This window comes from Chlamydotis macqueenii, chromosome 7 (genome assembly GCF_036417535.1).
Source record: "Chlamydotis macqueenii isolate bChlMac1 chromosome 7, bChlMac1.mat, whole genome shotgun sequence".
Taxonomy (NCBI): Eukaryota; Metazoa; Chordata; class Aves; order Otidiformes; family Otididae; genus Chlamydotis; species Chlamydotis macqueenii.
Genome location: NC_141562.1, coordinates 16,632,098 through 16,648,025, shown reverse-complemented (window position 1 = coordinate 16,648,025; position 15,928 = coordinate 16,632,098). Strand labels below are relative to the sequence as shown.

The following is a 15,928-nucleotide window of genomic DNA, read 5'->3' as shown; positions in this document are numbered from 1 at the left end:
AAGATGAGTGTAAAGTTTCTTATCTTGCTTTTGGGGTTTTTTGGGAACTAAGTCTGTGCAGTTTGGAGACCGGCACAAACCAGAGGTGCTGGTACCAGCGGGAGCAGAGCTGGCTTCAGGGCCAGCGCACTCCATGGGGCTCCTTCAGCCGGCTCCCAGGCCAGTGCGTTTTACAGACCTGCCTCCTCCCCTCTTATAAATCATAAACCCGGTTTCTTCCCAGTTTGAGAGGTGGTGCGTCATTTATCAAAGAGCATCAGACTGCAGCTGGAGCCTCTTCGCACCTCCCACCCTCTCTCCGGGTTGCCCGAGGGGCTGCTGTGGCCCATTTTCTAAATGTGCACAGCTTGAAGAAACAAGATCCTGGGTAAAAATATTCAAGCGTGGCTTTATCCCGCGGGATCTCCCAATACCCTGCTGTGGAAGCGCCCGGACCCCAGGGCGAGCTGGCTGGCGATGCGTTCCTGCACCGTACGGGTTTGCTGCAAGCCAGGGTGATAAATTATGGGCTGCATTTATTTCTGAAGTGCAGTCTGGTTCCCACAAACCTTCCATCGTGGCAGAGCCCTGTGCGTTGCATCCGTCGGAGAACAGATGCGGTGGTGGGTCCTGCTCAGCAGAGGCGCTGGGTACCACAGAGGGGCTATTCGCCCTCGTGGCGTCGCGGTCACAATTCCGCCGCTCAGCCAAAATGGGAATTTGAGACAAATATTGCGGCACGTCGGGGTGGAGCGTGTCCTTCCACGCAATCACCTGCTCGGGGGGAAAGCAATTTATGGTTGAGGTTGTTGGGTTCGTTTGCTTTTGAGATTGAAACATATTACTTACCGAGCTAAGACTGAGTCACATTAGAAAAGCAAACCTGATGTTCTCCAAAAAGTTCTTGGGCTTTTCAATATTTTATCTAGGATAAATATGAAACTCATCTGTTCTCCTCACCGCTTGCTTTTTTTCATGTCTAGGTTTGAGTTGCAGTGGGGTAGCAGTGAGGCTGACGTGCCAGCGTGACCTGCGTGCACCTCCCGCTGGCTGCGGGAAAATGCGATCTCTTGGATCTCACCTTAAGTGAGCTCCTCAAAAATGGGAAACTCAGACGGAGCAGCCCCCCAACACGTAACCCATGATGGAAACTTCTCCTGGCGTGCTCTGCTGTGCGCTGGGAGATGGAGAAGGCATGGAGTTAGCAGCTACAAACCCAGTCCATCGTTTTACGAGCATCTTCAGTGAATCAGGCGGACTCGTTAATTTTTCAGGCGGCTCTCCAGTTGAGGAGGAGAAACTAGAATCAGTGCAGCGTAGATGAGAAACCCGTGCCAATCTTTAGCGGTGCTGTCGCAGACAAAAGGCGTCTGGTAAGGAGTTATGGCCCACGGAGGGCCGTAACACACATCTCCTGCCCCTGCTTCCTGGCTTCTTGTTTCTTCCTTTTTTTAAAAATATTTTTTCTAAACACCCGACTAATCTTCAGGAATTTGGGGAAATCTGATTTGACTTTAATTGCGTTTTTTCATATTCTCTGTCTGCTCAGTAGCTAACTACCTCTTTGAGTCCTCGTTATCTTTGTTTGCTCACTCACACCCTCTTTGAAGAGGTTTCTCTAGCAGCTTTTTTTCACCATCTCCCAGATTTTTAACATCATCTTACAGCCTCGCTGCAAACAAACTCGTTATCCGGTGCTTGCCGGTGCCACTTACAAAATCCTACCTGCACGCTTTTGGCCTGAAACGGACCTTGCATCAGAAGTGATTTAGGGAGTCACAGGATAATTGAGGTTGGAAGGGACTTCTGGAGGTCACCTGTCCATCCCTCTGTATTACGGTTGTAAGGATCTTGGAACTGAAGCTTGGAAAGAGAGGAGATATGTGTGTGTGTATGTTTTTAATGCGTTACATGGTGTTTGAGGATGCGAATCTCCATTTGGGACTGGGTCCTCTGGGTTCTACCATTAACAAAATCCTTATAATAACAAAAAAAATCATACAAACAGCAAAGAACCCCTGAGTTTTAGATTCTCCTGGATAGAACCCCAGCTGGCTGGAAGCGGAAGATACTCGTTTAATTTGCTTGGGCTGCAGAGTTTACTCGTGAAGGTCACAAGAGAAAATAATTGGGAATTACCATCTCTGCACAGGCAGTGTTTCTTCTGGGATCATTCATTACTGAGCCAGACAGAAACTATTTTATTTGCCTCTGCTTTCAAGGGTGATGTTAGCAGCGTGCTTTGCAAGAGGCTTGTTTTGCACGGGGATGCTGCAGAAGGTTTAACCATAACTGTAGAGGCACTGGAACTAAGTCTGAGATGTTAAAACAGCATCAGTCCACCTCGTTCACTTCTCTGAAGCTGAAGTCTTGCTTTGAGTGGCTTTGGGAAGATCGTTTGCTCGGTTAGGCAGTCTCCAGCGTGACTTTTTTGTCCATCAGCCTTGTTTGCCACTTTATTTCTGCATGTCCGTAGGCTGCATTGCCACGTGGTGGTGCCTAAGACGGGCTGACCTGTGGGACAGCTTTGATTGCTCCCGATTTCTCTTCCCTCAGCCAACCCAACCAGTCTTGCCTTGGTTTGTTTTCTCTCTGCCCTGCCAGGCTTTTATGTCTCCCACTGCTCTGCGTTCCGATTCCCCGCTCTGCTGGGTACGCTTTCTGCTTTGTGCTTTGCTTCACTTCCCTGCCTTCCTCTCATCCAGGGTTTAATTCCTACCTTTAAAGCCCAGAGGAAGTCCCTTTATCCTTTTTTTTTCAGATGCTCTCAATCCTCCAAGCTCCTCTCTGCCCCTGGGCTGCTGTTACAGATTTTGGCAATCACTCCTTTATTTCCATTCTCTGTTTTTCAAAATGTTTCTGGAGTCTGGGTAGGAACTTGGATGCAGGTCCGCTCTTATCTCCAGTAATCCTTTCTCTAGAGTAAGCCTTGATTTAAATCCAAGAAGGGTTACTGTTATTCACTGCTTCAGGCCGCTCAGATTCACGGTTTCAAATCCAGTTTCCAAACCATTTCTTAAAAGCGAATGTTAAAAACCAGTCATTTTTGAAAGGACACAACAGAGCTCCCCTCCGTGTTGCTAGCAGGTCCCAACCAGCGAGGCGAGGTGGGGTGGCATGGGTTGGTAGATACTCGTGTGGACATCTCAGCGTGGGTTTCTGCTGCTGTTGCTCTCTATCTCATCTGCTTAACTCTCCTAAATAAACCTTGGCACTGGAAATCCTCCCAGACGAGGGTATCGGGTCGGGGAGCATGGTGGCTCCGTCTTTTCTGCTGCCCCTGGGGACGCGCAGTCCTGGGGGAGGCTGTCCCAGTGGGCCGTCAGGTTCCGGTTGTCTCTCCAAGCGTGTGTTATAGGAGTTGGAATAAGTTTGTTCAACGAAAAAAGGGTTTGCTGGAGCATACAAAGGGACTCGCTGTAGTTCCACCGATGACGCCAGCAGGTTTGAGTCGTAACTCTTCGTGTCTTGCTTCATTTACCCTCCGCTCGTTAGATTTTCTCTAACAAGCAAGAAGAGGTAAAAGCTGACTTCCAGGGTGTTTTGTAAGGATGTTACGGATGAGAATCCGCGGTGTTATCAGTCTCGAGAGTGTCCAGGTGCTCAGCGCCGTCAAGCCCCGCTTTCGGTTCCCCATTGCTTGCAAAACTTTCAAAGGTTGCGCTTTAAACTTCTGCCACAGATGCCAGCTTAAAATGAAATCATTCTGGAAAACGTCATCAGGAGCTGTTAGTCTTTTCCAGGAAGGCGTCTCAGGAAAAATTGTATTTTTCTTCATATTCAAAACTCTTGCAACAATTTGCAACATTGCCATGTTTTGGAACACGACTTAAAAATTGGCAAAATATGCCTTTTTTAAAATTTTTTTTTTCCTCCTTATTACAGCTCCTCTGTCAAAACTTACCCAAATTTGGGTAAGGGAGAAACATATGAGGGCTTACCGTTCCCACGAGCATATGGAGTGGGAGGCAGCACAGGCTCAGGGCGAGCTTGGTGAGGGTCAGGGAGCCCAAACCAGCTGTGAAGTTTGGATTTCCTAAAGTTCCCCGTTTTCCGAGCTGAAACCATGGTTTGCCAACACAATGAATATTTCAAAGTTGCATTTAAAGTTGCAGGAGTTGAGCTTTTGGAATACAAAGTCTGTATGATAAGTATTGGTAAAATAAATTAAATTAAGCTCAAAATTTAGTCTTTTCTGTTGGACACTGCTTCTGACCCTAACGCCCTTGTCGCTGTGTGGTGGGATAACTCCGGCTTCATCTCAGGGGCAATTTTTGAAATATATTCAATATCTTTCAGGAAAATTTACAGATCCATTGTGATATTTCCTAAAGAAAACTAATTACAAGTAATCATTTTTCTGTTTTCAGGCAGAGCTTGAGTAGCGTCCAATAAATAAAACTGCATGAAATAAAATATGGAATAGTCATTCATGAACCCCGCACTGAGTTGTGGGCATCCCCCTCCCACCCTTCCTGTCATTTTGGAGGTGCCTGATGAAATCGATATCCTAACGGACATGTGAGCTCGCGCTGAACTGTGTTATTTTCCCAACTTCTGCAACATAAAGTGTTTTTATTTTTAAGCCTCGCGTGGAAGTGTAATGAATAATTCATGTCCTCCCAGGAGAATTTGCCTTTCCTGATGTTAAAGGCTTTACCGGACGTTACTGAAACCTCGTGCTGTGTAGAAATGCAGTTTGGATTCTTAGATGTCCTCCTAAATATCCTTGTGTCTTGAAAATTAAGAAACTAAGGGGCTTGTGAGCCGTGGAAAACTTTGACAAGCCTTTCACCGATGCCTCTAAGCCGGGAGGAGAAAGGCAGAGCCGGTAACGCACCGCGAGGATTTTGCCCATCATATAAATTACACGCAGGCTGACAAATTCCTCACGTCAACTTAATCTCTTTTCTTCTGTGCCCGGAAAGAGAAAATGACCATTTAATTATTGGGAGAAAAAAATTACCCTGCTAATTGAGAGAGGCACATTAGTGCGAGTTAGTTTATATTTCGATTTATTTTGAGGCGCAGGGATGCGGTTGAGCCAAGTGCGTTATTTAGAGTTTAATTGGATGGAGTGGAAGTGGCGGAGCAACGAATGTCCTCATCAAAACACAAACGGTCTGCGTGCTGGGCTGGTGTTGTTGTGCAGGACAAGCGCATGCAGCTGTTGCAGAACTCATCCTGCTTTGGTGAAACAGGCTTCGATCATCTGCATTTTTACTTTTCTGTGCTTATAATGACCCATATTTAACTCTGCATCCCGGGGAAGTTATACGGTAACTTGTAAGAGCAGTAACTTGTCAGAGCAAATGCTTACAAGAGCGTTTTCCATGTACAGATGATTTTCTCAGGAAGTATTTCCCTGATTTCCTGAAATGCAGCCTCCAGGCGTGAACCGTGCCCGCTGACGCCCAGGGTTGTATTTGCGCTGCGTCGCCGGGGCACGGGGTAGCAGTGCCGTCATTCTGCTGGGGGGACCGCAAACATGGGGCTGGGGAAGATGAGCTGGGAGCAAGTCAAGGTCGTCCGGTTTTAAAAAAAAAAAAAAAATCATAGATTTACTTTTAATAATGTTAATGTTTGTCGTTATGAAATGCAATACTCTACAGCCACCACAGTTAGGACGTGCAGCAGCCTGGGCACAACCCCGTGAATAATGCAGACCGTTATCAGCCCGTGTTTCGTAACAAACAAAAATATTACTGGATCTTAATTGGGCTGGCTCTGATGTCAACTAGCCTTTTAATTGCGCTGCGATTAAATTGGCAACTCCAATGTAATTAGTGCACGGAGTTTAATTTGCAAAAACGTGGCTCCAGCCGGGAGTCCCAGCGCCCGGGGAACGCGTGGCAGGGGCCGGTGCAGCCAGGGAAGCCGTTTGGATTAATTTCCCAAATTCTTAGTGCATCTCCCTGGAATCTTGCAAACCAACTCTGATTTTCAAGCTGTCTTGAACCAAGAGCCGTGTGGATGAAACTGCAAAAATGGCTGGTTTTATAACGCGCTCTCTTCCCCGCAAAGCGATGCTTTACTGGTAGCAGCCTGGACTTCTCGCCGCTGCCCGAGAGGAGCACTGTGCTCGCTACAGGGCTTCTGCTCATCGCTCGGAGGAGTTGCGTCTGTTGGAGTTGGACAGTGCGCTTAAGCAAACGGTGCGTTCCACTAAAATATTAGGAGGCAGCAAGAATGGGTGAATTTAGCTGCACGCGCTGCAAATAATCTTCCGTTTCCTCAGCAAATTTACACGCTGCTAAGAAAAGTTGCGACTTCTGGATGACAGGTGAAAAAATGGGTGGGGAAGAGGGCAATGTGGAGATTTTAGGCCTAGGTGAATGGCATTTACGTAAAAATCTGTACAGAGGAATGAGGCTAAGGCTGTAGCTCTTATCATCCAGGAGGATCGCTGGGAAAAAATAGATGAGGATAGAAGAGGAATGTTGCTGGTCTTTGAATCCGAGGAATGAAGATAGAAAATTTCCAGCGTGAAAAATTTCTTTTGCCAAAGGTGGGACGTGATTCAAATAACAGCGCCTGGAAAAAGAACCAAAGAGCCTCCCATATAATTGAGACTTTGAGCGCCTGCCAAGCCCCAGATATTTTGAGTTTGCATGGTTTCACTGCTTTCTGGCAGCTGTTTCTGTTGGGAGCAGGCTGGTGGCGTCTGGAGGTACCGTTCTGTTCCATATCCTCACGCTGGTCACCTTCATTGTGAGAAAGCCAAATGGACGGCACCCTTGGAGCTAGAGAATTGGTTCATAAAACCAGCCATGCCGAAAGCCTGTGTCGAAAACACCAGCGTGATCTGGCAGAGGCCCGTTCCGCTGCTTGCGGGACCGCTGATGAAGTGTCTCATCAGTCCGGTGATGTTGGTGCACGTTCTCTCCGTGTGGGAATGGAGAAGAGCAGGGACTTCAGGGGAATCCAAAGTACAGCCACCAAAATGTAGCTGCCAGCCTTTACTCTTGGTAAGTCCTCCATGCTAGCAAAGACACAGAGGTTTTTAAATTTTATTTTATGCTCTGTCTGTGTGGAAAGTAGCTTGCATTGTCCGCCATCAGTATGGAGTAGTTTTTTACCGTTGCCGTGAAAATACATAGTTTGGGTGCAAGCTGAAGCTGCACAAAATCAGCTCAGCTGTAGATGAAATAACAACGCTGAATTCAATAACGCTCAACCTTTCAGCAGAAGCGCGGCGTTTTGGATCTTCTCTTCTTGCCTCAAGTAAAGGATCGCTTGCATGATTTAGTATTTGTCTTCCGGAGATGTCAAAGGAAGTTGCAGATTTATCTCCATTAACTGATCAATATTGTATTGCATTTCTTTTGGTTTCTTTATCTAGCTGATACGTCAAAGCAAGCAATTTATTTTCTTCATGGGAAACTGCATGGCGTAGGCTGCCAGCTAGGAAAAGAAAATGGGTGAAATTCCTTCTGTTCGTCGCTGGGTTAGACCCTTTATTTCCACGAGAGTTGAACGTAGCTCACGGTCTGGGGAGTTTATTGTTAGGTATTTAATGTCCCAGATTGCTTAATTACGCAAGAGGAGAATGGGAGGCTTTCTCCAGTACAGTAAATAGTAATTTAACATCACATTTATTACTGAACCCTACTGAAAGAGAAGCAGCCTGCCCGTATCTCTCCTCTTGCTGTAGTGTCAAAGATCGAGTGCCTTGGCCTTTCAATTCCAGCCTTCCTCAGGCTATTGTCCCGTTCAATCTTTCTCTTATGTACTTCAGAAAAAAAAAAAGATATTTTTTTTTCTCCTGCAGTGGCTGAGTCTGTCTAATGTAAGTTTCTCGCAGACTGTTTTGTGACTTGCTAGAAGAATAGAGCTACCTGAGGAGAACGGGGAGCTGCTTGGCTTTGGAACTGGAAAAGCTTTGGAAGAGGGGAGAAGGAACGGCAGAAGTGGGCTGGCAGCCATCAAACACCATCAGCCTCCTTGTAACTGGGAGTGGTGGACCAAGGCAAAGGGTACTTATGGGGCATCTTGCACTCTGAGCACATCTGGGACCGGTCGGTTTGTTCCTAAAGATCTCCTAGAGACCGTATTCGGCCGTGTCCGGCGGTTGCAAAGCTCGAGAAGAAGGAGCAGACCATCCTTGCAGGGAACCCCGCAACCCAGTACTTTAACTGAGTTACTTTAACCCAGTAACGTTAACTTGCTTTACTTGTGGTGCTGCGGTGGGCTCAGCGCGGGGCAGGAACAGTGTCACCGTGAGCCGCTCTTTGCGGTAGAGTTGCGTCCCCAGCGCCAAGGCACTGCCGTTCGGGCGCAAGAAGGTCGCTGGGGACTCACCAAGGACTGTTCGCCACCTGAGCAGAGAGCCACCGCTAAGTCTCGAGGTGGGAATGCAAAATACAGCCCTGCTAAGGCCTTGCTCGTCTTCCGACGAGTGAAACCTTCCCTTTGGAGAGCGCTGTGCGTCTGGAGGAGGAGATCAGCGGTGCTTTGCGGGAACAGAGGCTGCTTTCATGTTCAAACTGATTTAGAGAGGATTTTCTGAAAAAAACATAATTTCTGTTATTGTCATGTTATTGTGTTCCTTCTGGTTGTTTCAAGCAGAAGCAGGAGGAATTTGATAATAGCTACTTCATCTACATATTGTAACTTTATATTCCAATTTGCAAAATAAGAAGCAGGCGCTGGAATCAAAACACCACTTCGTTAGCAGAGCTGGTAGAAAATGCTTTTAAATGGCTGCGTATGAAATTTGTGTTCTTTCGCTTTCAAAGCAGCAAGTTTTAGTTTTGTTTTGACAAACAAGGCCTGTGCAGCATGTCACGTTGTATTTCTGGAAGAACCAGGTTTTGCAGTAAGAAACGCACCCGCCGTCTTGTGTCTTCTCTGCGATCTAGGTTTTAAACATCTTTGTTATAAATAAAGCTGCTTTTAGTGCAAGTATTAAATGAGCATTTAAGTAATTCTTTTAAAATAAACAAAGCAGTTTTAAATTGCTAAGCAGTTAAGAGCGGTTGTTGGTAACCGCCTCCAAATCTGAGCAGTCCTCACGCAGGAAATCCTTACTGAATTCATCAAAACAAACGCTGGTTGTAAATCTTGTAGGAGCTGAGCTGCTGTTTCAGTATGTTACTCCAGCAAGCTCTTTCCAACCCCAAGGCGGTCCGTTCCAGCATCGTCACTCCCTCGTGGGGATTTTCATCTCCTCTTCAAGCATTGGCTTGAACTCTGAACAGGTTGCCCAGAGAGGCGGTGGATGCCCCATCCCTGGAAACATTCCAGACCAGGTTGGCCGGGGCTGTGAGCAACCTGATCTGGTTGGAGATGTCCCTGCTCCTGGCAGGGGGGTTGGACTGGGTGGGCTTTAACGGTCCCTTCTCACCCAAACCACTCTGTGATTCTATGATTCTGTATTTGTTGTAGAGCTTTTTGCAGAAATATCCCCATTTCAGCTCTGCTGAAACTCAGTTCTGTTTAAAAAAAAAAAGTATTCTGCAGAATCATTTAAGAGTCTCTGAAGTGTGTGAGGCAGCATTAAAGGTTGATTTTGCTCATTCTTGAGGTAAATATTTCTGTGCTTCACATTGGATTTGATACTCAATATGTGAATCAAACATTTATAAAAAATAATGATAAAAATAAATTGACTTTTAGAGGGAAGTTAGCCTACTCAAGGAATGAAATTGGGGTCTGTTTGAAGCTAACAATAAATCAGCAGCCTCAGAATTTAATTCTTAGGGTTATTTATTAGCCCTGAAATGCGATATTGCATATTTTAGTATTGCTGTGGTTGCTTTGCCGAGTTGATACAGGTGAGCGCGCTCTTGGCAGACCTTCAATAGGTGCAAACTCTGCGGCGTCAACAGCTGTACGATGGCTGCTTCGCGTGCCTTTACGCATTGCCGTCCTGTGTATTTCTCCCTGCCGTGACGGAGCGGCAGGGCTGCGCGCACCGCGACTGCCAGCCCACCATAACCGGCCAGCATCCCACAGGAAATGACATTTTCTCCTCCTTACATCTCTGTGGGCTTCAATAATTAATCAATCATAAGTGTAATTGCTGCTTTACTTGTGATAATTTTAGACACTTACTGTTATTATTGAAATATATACTTGCTTTCTGGTACTGCCTTTACAGTAGGATTTTATATATATATATATATACATACACACTCCTTGCTTATTAGTAGTAACTTGTAATAAAGAAATTTTAATAAACAAACCAGCCTCTCTGTGCGTCTGTATTGCAGAATGCACCGCTGCCATCTTTACACACCTGCAGACCAGGTAACCTTTGGATCGTCGTAATCATCAAACAGTAGCTTTTAATTTCATAAATAACAAGATTTTCTTGAAAAAAAAAATATTTTTTTAATCAGCAAGAGATCTCTTGCACCAGACAGCGTGAGACACTCTCCCTCCAAAATACTTTGTACCCTTTAAAGTTGGCCCTGCCTTACTACAATACCTTCTTCCGTTCGCCTCTATATAATCTTATCCTCTATCTTTTTACCGCTGTGGAAATATTGGAAGTTTTCTGCTCCATTTGAATTACCTTTCTACGTGTTTAGTAGGTGTATGGTGTCTAAACTGATTTCAGAGCCCTCAAAGTCTGTTTTTTCTTGCTGATGTGTCATTTTGGTGGAGCAGCACGGCTGGGCTGGAGTCGTTCTTGCTTTCTGGAATACCGTGGGTACGGCCATGTAGGTTTACGCGTGGGTACATAGGGCTGGCAGAACTGAATTTTAGAGAATGTATATTGTGTAGGAGATGTTTCTGTTGGTGGTGGTGGTTTTGCTTTGTTTGCTCTTTATTTGTTACAGCCTTGTTCTGGTTTTATTGGGGGGGGGGGCCTAAGGTGGCAGCTTCTGTAGGAAACTGCTGGAAGTCACTCCCCTTTGTTCAGTGGACTCGGCCGGGCCTAGGGCGGACCCACTGCTGGCCAGGGCCAAGCCAATTGGTAGCAGAATGTTCTGTGATAACGCCTCTGCGATAATGTATTTAAGAAGGGGAAAACAGAAAAAAAAAAGAAAAGAGAAGATGTGAAGCAGCTGAGTGGGGGCAGAGGTGGAGAGGGGGAGGCGCGAGCCTCATGGGCCTTGCAGGCCTCACCCTCTGGCCTCCCGCTGGGCGGCCGACTGGGCCCGACTCGGCTGCGAGAAGTGGAGAGGAGATGAGCTGGGTGATGTGAAGAGATTCTGAGAGGCGTCTGCCAGCCTGTTGTGAAGAACTTTTCTTGTGAAAGGAACGGCTGCAGATGCCAAGGGCAGTGAGACGTTCCTCAGACAGCCTTTGAAACCCTCAGGCTGTCCCTGAGCTGCTTTCTTTCCGTTCAACCTTTGGTTTTAAATCCCCCTCGTACGTCTCCTCCCAGCGCAGTGTTGGTAAGCAGATAAAGCAGACGTGCGCTCGTAAGATGAAATGTTCAAAAAGGAAAGGTACCCTGAGATGGGAATTAAGTAATGGCCATGGGTCAAAGTAATTTTCCTTTTCATAATAGCTGTGTTATTCATGGATGAGTGTTCTCAGGGATTAGTTTCTCAGTGAAAATGAGCAAAATTATTCCATGGTTTTCATGTGTGGTGTTAAAGAACTAAATCTTGTCCTTTTTTAACACAAAAATTGGAGAAAATGTCACCTGAAAATGTAATACATGAAACAAAGCTCACGTTGAGCTTAGTGTACGGGTAAGTATTTCCTGACCGTACAGATACTCCACTAAGAAAACTCAAGCGTGGAAATCTTCTATATATGCAGTGGTTGTTTTTAACCTTTTTCAGGGTTTATGCCCTCTCCTTCATAATACATTTAATTGCTTTTCAAGTTGTAGGACTCCTGGTGTTTTTATTCACAGTATAATCAAATACTTTTTAACACTTAAGTCTGAAAGAACTTAATTTCCTTTTTAATAAAATGGTCTTCTGTTTTTTTTTTTTTTTCTTCTTTCTTTCTCACAGATGGGAAGGTTGAAGTGACAAAAGAAGGCGTGAAGCTGTGCACCATGGGACCTGGCAAAGTCTTTGGGGAGTTAGCTATCCTCTACAACTGCACCCGAACCGCGACTGTCAAAAGTAAGATCATTTTTGAACTTTGATGTTGAATGACTTGGGATTGCATTGGGAAATAGGATTCTTCTCATCTCTTCTTTGGAGTTAGATATTCCGCTTTCTTAATTAATTAAACTCTTTAGGGCATGGATTATAGTATTGAATTTAGCCGCTGTGAGCGGGAAGAAGATGGAAAAGAAGTGCTTCGCTGGATTCTTTTGCTCAGGTTTGTTCCTGTAGGGACCTGCTATGTTAATACAGCGCGGTTGATGCTGCCTGGTGCGGAGGAGTCTGTAGCTGATACCACGGCTTTCCTTACCATCTCTGCTGAGTCTCATGGTATATATGGCTGTTGCTTAGAAGAGCAAATCTGACCCTTGTTCAGTCTTCAAGGGAAACTCAGTAAGTTAAAGTTAAGTATTTTTTCAAGACCAGTTATTGTTTTCCCCATAAACTGACTGAAAAAAAAATCAGGAAGAAAACCTGGATGGCACTGATTCCTTGCTCTAAGTCTTCGGCGCTTCTCCTGTAATCTGATTTCTTTTATGTTCTGGGCAAAAGCCTGGGTTGCATAATAAGTAGAAAAATTGTGTTATTGTGTGCAGCATAAATATGTTTTCATTAAATTCAGATAAACAGTTGAGATTTGGGATATGTGAGATGACAGTCCTCCTTGATCTTGAGGATGAGAGTTTATGGTGACATCTGAAGCACAGAGGTTTTATAGGAGAGGATAAATAGTTCTGTGGTTTGAAGGCACTGTACGGGAGAAGTTAGAAGGTACAGATGGGATAGAATAATGCAAAGACAAACAAATGGTACCAAAATAATGAGGCATGTGAGTCCCTCTTCAGAAGAAAGCCTTTTAGAAACACCTAATTTTACTTCAAAAAGAGAAAGAGAGGGAACAAATGGACAGAAATGCAAAACAGGAAAATATAAATAGGGGTTTTTTTTTGTGAAGAACATGCTGTTCTCCATAAGTCTGAAGAACTTGACTGGCGTACTCTGTTTTCACCTGCGCAAAACTTGCCTTTTTACAAGAACTGTTTATGGCAGGTAGGTCCTTGGCTGCAAGGTGGTCGGTTCATCATTGGCACAGATTACGCTTTAGAGTCGTCCAGGTGATTAGCAAATGCCGTGGAGCGACCCCGAATGATGTGGCAAATGTGCCTATTGCACAAGTCGTGCAGAAGAGAAAGCGGGGGGGTGGTCGAATCCTAGAAAAGGAACCGAGAGGGTGGTTATTGTTTAGTTCCCCTTAAAAATGCTTCTAAGCAGACACCAGACCCTCTAGTACCATGAGCACTACATCGTATAATCCTGCGTCGTGTTCCTGGGTCCGTTTTCAGCCTGTTTGTACCAGTGACTCCAAAAGGAAATCATACTGGCAGCAGTTTTCACTGTTTCCTCGCTTTTTCATGTCCTGAGTCTCCTCTCTTGAGCAAACCTCCAGATGGCCGCTTGGCACTTGGTTTTACCAAATCCTTTTTTCCTGGTTAAATTGGGGGCAGTGGTAAGGTCACTACTATAACTGTCCTCAGAGGGATCTTTCTCCAAGAAAGAGTTGTCTGCGTTTGTTGTTATAGTCTCTTCCTTTCCCACCGGCATCTTAAAATTGTGATAATTACGCACCTTCTCCTGCCGGCAGCTGTCGGGCACGGAATCTCGTTTCCAGTGCCAGCGAGTGACTTTGAGGTATTTTCTCGCTCATTATTGCACAAGTAAGCAGTAGTTGTGATTGTAATTGGCTTTATATCCTTTCAAGTGCGGTGGCACACAAGGTCACAGCTTGGCTGTGGGGAACCGTTCCAGCTAGACCGGACTGAAGAGAGGTTGCGGAGGTGTGCCGATCAATTTAGGGCACGTTATTGGGTTAAATGGTTGTCGCTGCTGCTAGTAAACAGCTTCAGACATCTGTTTGTTCTTTTGGCTAACTGAAAAAGAAATGTCATACATTTCTAGAGGGGAATAGTGAGTATTCCATTAAGTCTGGTGATAACTTTGATGATTACGAGGTTTCTTTCAGGATGGTTGTAAGGAGAACAGACACCCAGTCAACACTGATGCTGGAGCTGGAGAAGATGTGTCAAGGGGCATCATCCAGCTTTCATTTAGAGAAGCACTTTAAGTCAGGGCTTCCCAGTTTTCAGGAGATAGATTTCCATTGCCTCCAGAGCGTCAGAAGTATTTTTTAATGTGCCTGCCAGTGCGTCGTTACAAGGACGTTTATTCCTTGTTGAAAAATGAAGTTGCAGCACAGACTGAATTAAAGTTGTGTGACAGCAGTGTTGCCTTCGGGCCGTAATGGTGTGTCAGCTGTGGTGACGCCTCTTGTTGCAGCTTGTCTGTATGTGTGCTCTTGCTTGGGCTTTGTAAATAATAAAGTTTTGAGTGTCGTTCCTCGCTCCGTTAGTCTACCTGGGCTCTTCGGTTGGTGCTCGCTCTGCCGGAGAGCGCAAACTTCAAGGGATAAATTGCTGTAGGAAGGACTCGGTCTTTTGAAAATAATTTAGAAGACTTTAAAATTTAAATTATTCTGATCTGACTCCTATTCATTACAACCTTTCTAATAAGACAACCCTGGTCTTTTGAAAGCCTGCCCCAAGGGAATTATTAGAGTATTTTTTTCAATGTTATTGCAGTCTTAAATAAAAGCAGGACGGGGTCTAACCAGGGCCTGGGAAGAACGGGCGACCAAACCCTTGGGTGTTCAGAAGCACTGAGGAAGGTAGGGCACACCCGGCCTCATCTTTAAGATAATTGCTTACAGTTTTTTGACATCAGATTTTTTTTCTTTATTATTCTGAAGCTTTTGCTTTACATTTCCACATATTACAGAAAGAATAATTGTCGTTTTTTTCTGGTGGAGTGTGTTCAGTTTGACACTCCAAGTGTGTCCCTTTCTAAAGTGCTGGTGTTCACAGATCGGCTTCCATTACACATGCAGTTAAATCCAAATCAGCAGCTAATTTTTTTTCCTCTATCAGTACTCATTATCCACAGTGCCTAAATGCAAAACCTGATGCTACTTTAAATTTAAAGCAGAATCACAGACTTTCTTCCCTGATTCAATTAACAAATTATCGAATTCAGTGCCCTAGAATAAGGACAGGAAAACTCCGCTTATTATGGATAAATTATCTCTCAGATAAAATGATGTCTCTGTTCCCCTGGGAGAGTGGTGTTCTCCAAATCCACCTGTTTACCCATGTATCTCAAATTGCTATTGCTGCCTCTTTGCGTGTTTTAAAATAAGAAAGACGGTAAGCTCTGTTTTCAGATCCCTGAGAAGCACAGCGTTGTTGACTCAGCGCGTGACCCGAATATTAAAAACACGCTGGGTTTTGTGGTTTGGTTTACCTCTGCTCTGCCTGACTGCCTCCTCCCTGTAGCTTGCCACCACCTCTGTGGATGCAGGATGAGGATGAGGATGCGGATGCGCCGCGGCTCTTCCCAAGCCACCCGGCTCGCTATTAGACTCTGTTAATTAGGAATCTTTCCTGTACACCCAGAAAGGATTTTGTCTTGCTCATTGCCAAGCAAACAGGATTTCCAAGGGTGTTATCACAAGAGCCTGAAAGAAGCAAAAACCTATTAAAATTCAAATTTGGGTTTGTTTATTAGCAGCATGGATTGTACGAGGAAATATGAGATGTCAGAAAAAAAAAACAAACCAAAAAAGACAAAAAAAAAACCCCAGCTGAATTCAGGCTCTATGTAAAACTTTGTAATTCTTCATTTGATAACACAAAAGGTCTTCTTAGTAAGTGGAAATTTATCGGCTGTTAATATTGTGTAGTTCTCGTTCCTCTTAAAGAACAACGTGGTGAGCAGAGTTAAGCGATATTGTTGCAGGCAGTTTTGGGGAGCAAAAAAAAACTTGTGAAAGGAGTGGGTCCTTTATGCACCAAGGATATTGGATTTACTTGAGAGGT

The 15,928-nt window shown here is 45.0% G+C and overlaps 1 protein-coding gene across 3 annotated transcripts in view; it reads left to right on the top strand.

Moving 5' to 3' along the window:
- PRKG1 (protein kinase cGMP-dependent 1) overlaps nucleotides 1–15,928 on the top strand; it is a 444,044-nt gene that overhangs the window by 150,189 nt on the left and 277,927 nt on the right. For all 3 annotated transcript variants that reach the window (XR_015259127.1, XM_086752825.1, XM_086752824.1), the window contains exon 3: nucleotides 11,901–12,014. Coding sequence is in view for 2 of the 3 variants with exons in the window: in XM_086752825.1 (XP_086608951.1) it covers nucleotides 11,901–12,014 (114 nt within the window). In the remaining variant the exon portion in view is untranslated. The remainder of the gene's footprint in view (nucleotides 1–11,900; nucleotides 12,015–15,928) is intronic.